At 43.7% G+C, this 9,785-nt stretch overlaps 1 protein-coding gene across 1 annotated transcript; it reads left to right on the top strand.

The window, feature by feature from the left end:
- The first annotated feature begins 235 nt into the window (after window positions 1-235).
- LOC142851390 (olfactory receptor 5AN6) lies at window positions 236-1,183 on the top strand. Its single transcript, XM_075975242.1, has one exon. It carries the CDS (start codon window positions 236-238, stop codon window positions 1,181-1,183), a length of 948 nt encoding a protein of 315 aa, XP_075831357.1.
- Window positions 1,184-9,785: the final 8,602 nt, after the last annotated feature.

The following is a 9,785-nucleotide window of genomic DNA, read 5'->3' on the forward strand; positions in this document are numbered from 1 at the left end:
TGCAAGAATGTAATTCAAACTGTGAAATGGTAGGAAGGAGATTTTCTAGTGATTTTCAGAATAATACTTATATCTTGATTTTGTTAAAGTTAGTTGGATTGTGCATAATTTTTCATCCAATACTGTACTCAAAACAAGAAAGGTCCATAATGTTAAACAACCATTTTTAATCCAAGTATCTCTCTGCAGGTCTAAGGTTTAAACCTATCCAGCTGGTTTAAGATGCTCTGAGACAATGACAGGAGGGAGGAATAGCACAGCCATCACCAAGTTCATTCTGGTGGGATTCTCAGACTTTCCCAAGCTCAAGCTGCTTCTCTTTGTTGTCTTTCTGGGGATTTATCTCTCCACAGTTCTGTGGAACCTGGGCCTCATCGTCTTGATTAGGATTGACCCTCACCTGCACACACCTATGTACTTCTTCCTCAGTAATTTGTCATTTTTAGATTTCTGGTACATTTCCTCTACAACACCTAAAATGCTCTCGGGATTCTTCCAGAAGCCTAAATCCATCTCGTTTATGGGGTGCGTCATGCAGTACTTCTTCTTCTCAAGCCTGGGTCTGGCTGAGTGCTGTCTTCTGGCAGCCATGGCTTACGACCGCTATGCTGCCATTTGTAATCCTCTGCTCTACACGGCGATCATGTCCCCTTCCCTCTGTGTGCAGATGGTGGTTGGAGCCTATATCACTGGTCTCTTTGGTTCATTGATACAACTGTGTGCTATACTTCAGCTCCATTTCTGTGGGCCAAATGTTATCAACCACTTCTTTTGTAACCTGCCTCAGTTGTTGGTCCTCTCCTGCTCTGAAACTTTCCCCCTGCAAGTTCTGAAGTTTGTAATTGCAGTGATTTTTGGGGTGGCTTCTGTCTTGGTCATCCTGATATCCTATGCTTATATTGTTACCACAGTTCAGAAGATCAGCTCAGTAGACAGCAGGGTCAAGGCTTTCAATACCTGTGCCTCTCACCTGACAGCTGTCACTCTCTTTTATGGATCAGGCCTCTTTGTTTATATGCACCCCAGCTCTGATCATTCTCAGGGTTATGACAAGATGGCATCCATCTTCTATACAGTGGTGATTCCCATGTTGAATCCTCTGATTTACAGTCTCAGGAACAAGGACATCAAGGATGCTCTTAAGCGATGTAAGAAGAGGTGCTTTTCCCATTGTCACAGCTAAAGGTCTGCCAGGCTAGTGACCCTGTTGCTGGAATTTCTTATATTCTGCAGGGGTATTTAACATGACTATATTATCCTGATGCTCCGGTGGAATTTCAAGTGAGTTACTCCATTGAATTCCAAGACTGGCACATGCTATGTGAACCCTGTGTCCGCCTCCTCTTAAACTTGAGACTCCTCTCCTGCACCAGCATGGCCTCTCAGAGCAGTTAATACGTTGCTTCCTTTTTTTTTAGGTTTTGTCTGTTTATTTTATTTTATTTTAAATTTTTTTATTAAAAATTTCTGCCTCCTCCCCGCCTCCCTTTTCCCTCCGCCTTCCCCCCACTCCCCACTCCCCTCCCTTTCCCTCTCCAGTCCAAAGAGCAGTCAGGGTTTCCTGCCCTGTGGGCAGTCCAAGGTCCTCCCCCCTCCATCCAGGTCTAGGAAGGTGAGCATCCAAACTGGCTACGCTCCCACAAAGCCAGTACATGCAGTAGGGTCAAAACTCAGTGCCATTGTCCTTGGCTTCTCAGCAGCCTTCATTGTCCACCATATTCAGAGAGTCCGGTTTTATCCCATGCATTTTCAGTCCCAGTCCAGCTGGCCTTGGTGATCTCCCAATAGATCAGCCCCGCCGTCTCAGTGGGTGGGTGCACCCCTCGTGGTCTTGACTTCCTTGTTCATGTTCTCCCTCCTTCTGTTCCTCATTTGGACCTTGGGAGTATGAGTTGATACTTTCTTACAGAACTTCAGATACTAAACCAAAGAAAACAGAGTCAAATACAAGTTCAATGGCCCTTCTCAATCAACACATCTCTAGTAGTACAATGACTGCTTTGTCTGAGATTTCAGACTCCTGAGATGTGTCCTGGTTGATATTTTAATCGTCTTGACACAAGGTAGTGTGACCCAGGAAAAGGAACTGTAAATGAGAAAATACATCCATCAGATTGCCTGTAGGCAAGTTTGTAGGGCATTTTCTCCATTAAGGGTTGGTGTGGGTGGGCCCAGCTCATGGAGGTATGGTAATCCCTGAGTTGGTGGGTTTATGTACTATGAAAAAGGAGAATGAGTGGTGGGGAGTAAGACAGTAAGCAGAGTCTCCACCATGATCTCTGCTTCAGTTCCTGACTCCAGCTTCATTCCTTGAGATCTTTTCCTGATTTCCCTTCTCCTAGACTACAAGAAGTAAACTGAAATAAACCCCTTTGTTGTTGGTTGTTTTTACTCTTTGACTCTTTGGGGAGCCTGCTATCAGCTCCCAAATAAATACACACAGAGGCTTATTCTTTTTTAGGAATACTCCATCTTAGATTAGCTTGTGTCTAGCATGCTTTTTCTTAAATTATCCCATCTACCTTTTGCCTCTGGACCTTTACCTTTCTCTATTTCGGTATATCTTTTTTTTCCCCTTATTTCATGTCTGGCTGTGTGACTGGGTGTCTGGCCCCATTCTTTTCTTGCTCCTCCATTTTCTCTTCCCAGAATTTTCCTCTTATTTATTCTGTTTGTACTCAGCCACACCTATTTTTTTGCTTGCCTAGCTATTAGCCACTTAGCTCCTAATTAAAACAATCAGGTGTTTTAGACAGGCAAAAGTAACACACCTTCACAGAGTTAAACAAATGCAACATAAAAGAATGGGACACATTTTTGCATCATTGAACAAATATTCCAGGGCGTAAACAAATGTAATGAATCTTAAAGTCATATTGCCCAACACCCTTTCCACCCCAAGTCACTTGTGGTCAGGGTGTTTTATTATAATAGAAACCCTAAGACAAGGTGATTAGGTGAGTTCCAGTAGATGAAGATGAGAACATGGGGAAAGTGTCATTCTAAACTTTGACCTAAATAATCTGCCAAGGAAATGTGTAATAGTTTGTTCTAGAACTTGTTTTCTAGACTTTTGTTTTCAGAACCATACACAAATAGCCTGCAAATGAATGAAGAAACAGATTTTATTGATAATACACTACACTTAGGTGGACCATGTCTCCGTTTCTGTCATTGGTATCACATCTGGAATGATGTTGTGTGCCATCATTACTCGGGAGACCTGAACAATGTCTACTCGCTTCGAATAGGGAACTGATGACAGACTGAAGTACTGATACCAAAGTTAACATGGTGAACCAATGAGTTGTATTGGGGTTACTAATAAGAATATAGGGGAGGGGTTACTTACAGAAGCAGAAATGACTCAAAGAGAGATGTATCACTAAAACTCATCCTGACATGGATGGCAGATCACAAAATCTGGGAACCTGGAGCACACTGCCCAGACTGCACACAGCTCACACAGTTGGTAAGTGTCCTTCCCAGGTGTCATAGTTGTTCTGAGTCTCTTCCAGGCAGCTCAGCTGGTCCCTGCATCTTCCAGGAGCCTGGGCTTGTCTGAGGGTGACTTTTAGCCGTTTTTACTGCTTATCAACTTTTAGTAAAGGAGGGGCCTAGTGAATCTAGTCAATTTCAGGGACTTCCTAAGGCTATTTTGAGTTGTTTACTTCCTATATTAAATGAACTTCCTTGCCACACAACAGGTAAGTGAACATTTGTTCATGTTTCCCAGGAAATGTTTGCATAACCCTTGGTATTCAAACATTGGACACCACAGAGCCTAAGCTGGGTGAGCAAGAGCACATGATGAGGCATGCAACTGAAGTTAAATTTCCTAAGGGTGGAACGGCCATGGGGCAATCCTAATGTAGCCAGCCTTTTTAATGAGATATAGAATGGCATGCATCCTTTCTGCAGGAGTAGTTGTACCATCCCTGCTATGAATAAGATGACATGTAACTAAGATGAATTTCTCTAAAAGTAGAGTTCCATTGGAAGAAAGCCCAGAGTACTGGCTTCCTATATGTGGAATGGAGTGGCAAGACTCCTCGTGAGTGTGAGGAGTGAATATGTGGATGTCCTCTCAAATAACTGGTGGACTAGAGGATATGTTACAGTCCCTGAAAGTAGCATGTAGGGATTGTAAGTAGACTGTGGCATCAATTGCATGGTCCTTGCTCTTGGAAATAATGGCTGCAACTAAGGCTGAATTATGGCCTCATAAAGAACTTGCTTAGCCAGGCGGTGGTTGTAGAAGGAGCTGCGGGCTGCGTTCCTGCCACCCGGATCATAAATCCTAGCACTAAAGAGGCAGAGGCAGGTGGATCTCTGTGAGTGCAAGGCCAGCCTGGTGTACAAGAGCTAGTTCCAATACAGGCTCCAAAGCTACAGAGAAATGATGTGGGAGTGTCATATATCAATTTGTTGATTCCTTTGGCTAAGCAATAAAGAAACTGCTAGGCCCATTTGATAGGCCCACCCTTAGGTGGGTGGAATAAACAGAACAGAACGCCGGGAGGAAGAGGAAGTGAGCTCAGACTCCACAGCTCTCCTCTCCTGAGCAGACGCAAGAGAGACGCCATGCTACCTGCTCCAGGGAAGACGCACACCATGCCCCAGCTCCGACCCAGGATGGACTTAGGCTAGAATCTTCCCGGTAAGCGCACCTAGGGGCGCTACATAGATTATTGGAAATGGGCCAGAGCAGTGTTTAGGAGAATACAGTGTCCGTGTAATTATTTGGGGCATAGCTAGCCGAGCCAGGCGGCTGGGGATTTGGGGACGCAGCCCTGCCGCTGCGCCCTTATTACTACAAATGACGCCCAGACGTGTGGCTAACTAAACCCACTTAAAAAACCTGAGAAGGCTTAAAAATAATGGAGAGAGAGTTTAGCACAGATTTTTGCTGTTTGTTGGTGGCGTGCTGTAGAGAGATTTCCTGATTCGGCAACAGCAGCAGAAAAAACGCTGTGTCATTTCAAAGCGTGGCTTCCTGGGGCTGTGCCGCCAGTGCAAACTCTGGCTTTATGTTTGTGTTCCCGCTTGGGATCCGAAGGAGAGTGCTCTGAGACCTTGATGATGACTCAGAGCTCCCCGCCTGCTCCTGGGCAGAAGGCAGAATCAGGCTTAGGCAGGCGGAAGAGCATGGCGGATTCCTGCCGCCATACAGGGACGTGTTTTCAGACTGCGTAGTGCTCTGCCTGTCAGATTTGGATGTTACTTGGATGAAAAGAATTTCTGTGCTGCATGCTCAGTCTCAGAATTAAAGTGCTGAGTGCCGCTCCTACCTGGTAGCCCCAGAGCTAGCACAAAATGGTACGTCCTCCATTTTGAAATTTTCCTGACTCAGCTTCAGCTGCAAAACCTGCAGCTCATTAAGAGGTCCTGCCACGAAACACTTAAATGGTGTTGACGAAAAGCTGAACACATGCTTTTCGGTTTTCAGCCGTAGCAGGAAAAAAGCTGCATGTTTAAAATGCCAGCTTTCTGGGCCATCCTGCCAGGGCAAACTCTGACTGTTTGAGGCAGGAGGGCCGGCTACCGAGAGAGGATTTGAGTGTTGTCTGTTGTAGCTCGCTGGCTGGCAGGGACCTTGAAAGGCCATGAGGCTGGAAAGTTAAGGAATGGACTGGATCCAGCCGTCAAAGCCACGCCTTTAGTCCTACTGATATTGCTTAGTAAATTAAAGGCTCTTGTGGTCAGAAAAAGAGAGATATACAGTAAAGAGAGATTCAAAGACAGAGAAAATTTCTGAATGGTTTAAAGTGTGTTAAAAATATATGCAAGCTGAAAGTTGAAGTTCTTAAAGCAAAAAACAAAAAAAGGAAGAGAGTTGTTGTGTGTACACACCTTTAATCCCAACACTTGGGAGGCAGAGGGAGATAGACCCCTGTGACTTCAAGGTGTGGTAGCACACGCCTTTAATCCCAGTGCCTAGAAGGCAGAGACAAACAGATCTCTGTGAGTTCAAGTTGTAGTAGCAAACACCTTTAATCCCAATGCCTGGGAGGCAGAGACAGGCGGATCTCTGAGAGTTCAAAGACAGCCTGGTCTACAGGGTTATTCCAGGTCAAAGATATACGCTCAGAAAGCAAAAAGTTAACCTAGGAATGTCACAGCTTAGATTCTTAAGCGCCTAGTGATTTAAAGGTGCAAATCAAAAGTGCTCCTGGATAGTAAAAAATTGCAGATTCACAATAGGACAGATTCAGACCGCTAAATGAGTCACACTGTTGGGTGAATGTACGTTGGCTTGGGAGAGAGAAGAAAAAGAATATAGAGAATAAAGTTAATGGTTTAAAAAGAAAAAAGTATAGATATAAATAAAAATAAGCCGCGTAAAGATGGAAAATTCACAGAGAGTCTGGATTATGTACATTGTGTTTTCTTTAAAATTTTTGGCTGTGAAGGAGCTAAGTACAGAGAGACATTTCATTTTATGGGCTGCCAAGTGGAACCAGAATGGATATCATGAGGGTATGATTTCAGAATTTGGGTCTAAGGATATGATGCTTTGGAGAGAGTCTTCTTTTGTTTTCACAGAGGATGAGACTCTATGGATTTCTTCTATTCCGATTTGGTATGATGGACCACGTCCTCCTGAAGGGTTGCTGTGAACATCTTCAGAAAATTGCCTTGCTCAACTGCCAACTGAGATAAACCTGGCACACAGGTTACACCCTAAATAATCTGATTAACGACGCCCCCATTCAGCAGGAAGCAGTTTGGAGAGAAAAAACTGCGCCCATGTTCCCAAATATAGTTTATAAATGTTCTTTTACATTTAAAGGGGGAAACGATATAGGTATGAATAATTTGCATTGGTATGGATTTTACAGTCAATTTTGTTATATGTATAAATGTTTCTGATGTAACCTTTACTTGATAACTGTTTTGTTATATGTAATTTTGCTATGTTAAGGTTAAAGCCTTCCTTTTTTTGTTTAAACAGAAAAAGGGGAAGTGATGTGGGAGTGTCATATATCAATTTGTTGATTCCTTTGGCTAAGCAATAAAGAAACTGCTAGGCCCATTTGATAGGCCCACCCTTAGGTGGGTGGAATAAACAGAACAGAACGCCGGGAGGAAGAGGAAGTGAGCTCAGACTCCACAGCTCTCCTCTCCTGAGCAGACGCAAGAGAGACGCCATGCTACCTGCTCCAGGGAAGACGCACACCATGCCCCAGCTCCGACCCAGGATGGACTTAGGCTAGAATCTTCCCGGTAAGCGCACCTAGGGGCGCTACATAGATTATTGGAAATGGGCCAGAGCAGTGTTTAGGAGAATACAGTGTCCGTGTAATTATTTCGGGTAAAGCTAGCCGGGCAGGGCAGGTGGCTGGGGTGTTTGGGGACGCAGCCCAGCCGCAACCGCCCATATTACAACAGAGAAATGTTGTCTCGAAAAACAAAACAAAACAAATAATAATTTGCCTGTGTAAGGGAAGAATCGCAAAGAGAAAAAGATATGCAGATGTTCCCCTCCACAGTAGCCTCTGGATTTACAGAAGAAAGGGAAGATGAGATGGAGATGTTGGCTTCATGGGTTCTTTCTGGGAGATTAAGAGAAAGAGAACACAACTTAGATCCATGCTAAATATGTCCTCCTGGGATCCACGGTCACACAACCCATAGGAAGAACTGGATAGTGAAGAGGGAGAGAGTGAGGTAGACGTGATAGAAGATAACGTAAAAAGGGGAAATTCATGATACAGCATGCAGATGGCCTGGTACAGGAAACTATGATAATCAGAGATCATTTGCATTTGAATGGCTTGAATTGGGATAGACTTTAAGCAGAAAATTAAGGAAGCTCTTGTAGCATATTGTAGGTGAAAATCATGAGGCTAGATGGGATCAATCTGAGTGCCGTGGAAATGACACAAAGCTCCAAAGACAAGGGTTGCATAGTGAGTCAACATGAGGGAAGTCAGTGCCTGACTGCCTGGTTCATCTGAGCCATAAGGAACACTGGACTATTCTAGGGCTCCATGTGTTAGGAGCCATGCAGCCTAGTCTCAGATCAGTATGTGACTACCTGTCCAATGGGTTTCCTCAGGGCAAAGCACCTGTGGAAATGGACTCTCACTTGGCATTATATTGGTGATTTGGTGGGGGGAGGGGCAGTTTTTAGTTTTACTTTGTCAGTTACACATGCAACAGCTGTAATTTTCCCTGGAAATTCTGTTTTTTTTTTTCTCAAATAGTTTCCCCTAAGATTCACCGGTGGCTAATGTTACTCAAATACCTTCTCTGGAATTACTAACTCCAACTCCTAATTCTGGGGACTTTTCTGACTCAATAGAGACAATTAGGTATGTATGAGAAAACAACATTGAAACATTAGCCGCGTCTCACAGTTCTGGAAAGGAGAGCAGGGCATGCATACATAGAATAGGGAAAAAGCCTCAGGAATACATATATTGCCAACTGTTGAGAGGAAGTTCCCTGGACACCAAGCATAGAGTCACTGGTAGGATCTGGTATGCTCTAAGAGGAGAAACTACAATGTAAAATGTGGAATGGACAGACCTTTCTTTACCATACGTAGGAACTTACGTTGGTGGAAGAGGCATGGTATAGTGAGATGGGCAGAGTGCTTTTAATGAGAGCTTGAGACACGGCACTCTCATGACAAAGGAAAATGTCTAAAAACATACAGCCATGAAGGAACTATCTGAGTTTGAATACTGTTGTCCTTAAAGCATTGTGCCCATATCATTTTTTGAATTTGTAACCACAAGTGGCTCCCAACTGACATAAGTGCTGTGAGCGCAGGATGTGTCTGGCTCGATATTTAGCTAAACCAGCAGAAGTACTGCACTCTAGGTCTAGAATAAGGTTTGACAGGGGGTGGGACGATGTACTGGGGAATCATAAAGGGCCGTGGGCCATGCCAGAGAAGCAGCGAGTTACAGTTGAAGTTCCAGGTGTCAGCCCAGCTGAAGGGTCCTCTGATGAGCCAATCTCATTTAGGCAAGGCCACAGGACTACAGACCCCAGGATGCCTTTTGCTTCTGCTGCACCTTTGCATGTTTGCTGCAACTCTCTTTCTCTGGTACCTAGCACTGTGTGAGTGGATGTGGGGAGATCTCCACTTCCTGTAATACAGTGTGTTTTCCTCTTGGAAATATCCCGTTCTACTGGGCATTTTAACCTGTGTATTTCAAGATGATTCCCCTAAGCCGTACTGTCTAATTTGATAATAATTAAACAGGGTTTGAGAAGTAAAAATAAATACAAGAATATGTTTCATAGCCAAGTCTGTGAGTCTCACCTAAGGAGCTGCATGGATTGTAGCTCAAGTTAATGACTAACAACTGAGTGCCTATAGCCCAGCTAGTGTAAATTCTTTTAACCTTAATGCTGGGGGATGTGTTCACAGGGCTCAGAATGCATCACAGCTGAAACAAAGGTTTGAAAATAACAAAGTTAGACTAAGATGTTTTTGTTAAATAACTGTGAGGTGAAAACCCCAAGAAGACAATCTAAAGTTTTAGAAAGGGACATAGCTAAATGTGCAACTCTTTAAAGTCAGGGGACAAAGCAGCCCAATTATCACTGGCTGATGTACTTTCCTTGCTGGGTTTGCTTGATGACCACAGGTGATGATTAATTCCTTTCACCCATTTATGTCCTCAATCTCCTGGTAAAAAACTATTAATGAATGGATATGTACCTAATGATTTAAAATAGAGCAGACTGATTCTTTTTCGTATATAAAGTTTAGGTTTGTGATTTCTTTAAGATTCCTTATAAGATTACCTTTCAAGATAAGTAAT

This window comes from Microtus pennsylvanicus, chromosome 5, assembly GCF_037038515.1.
Source record: "Microtus pennsylvanicus isolate mMicPen1 chromosome 5, mMicPen1.hap1, whole genome shotgun sequence".
NCBI classification, from domain to species: Eukaryota; Metazoa; Chordata; class Mammalia; order Rodentia; family Cricetidae; genus Microtus; species Microtus pennsylvanicus.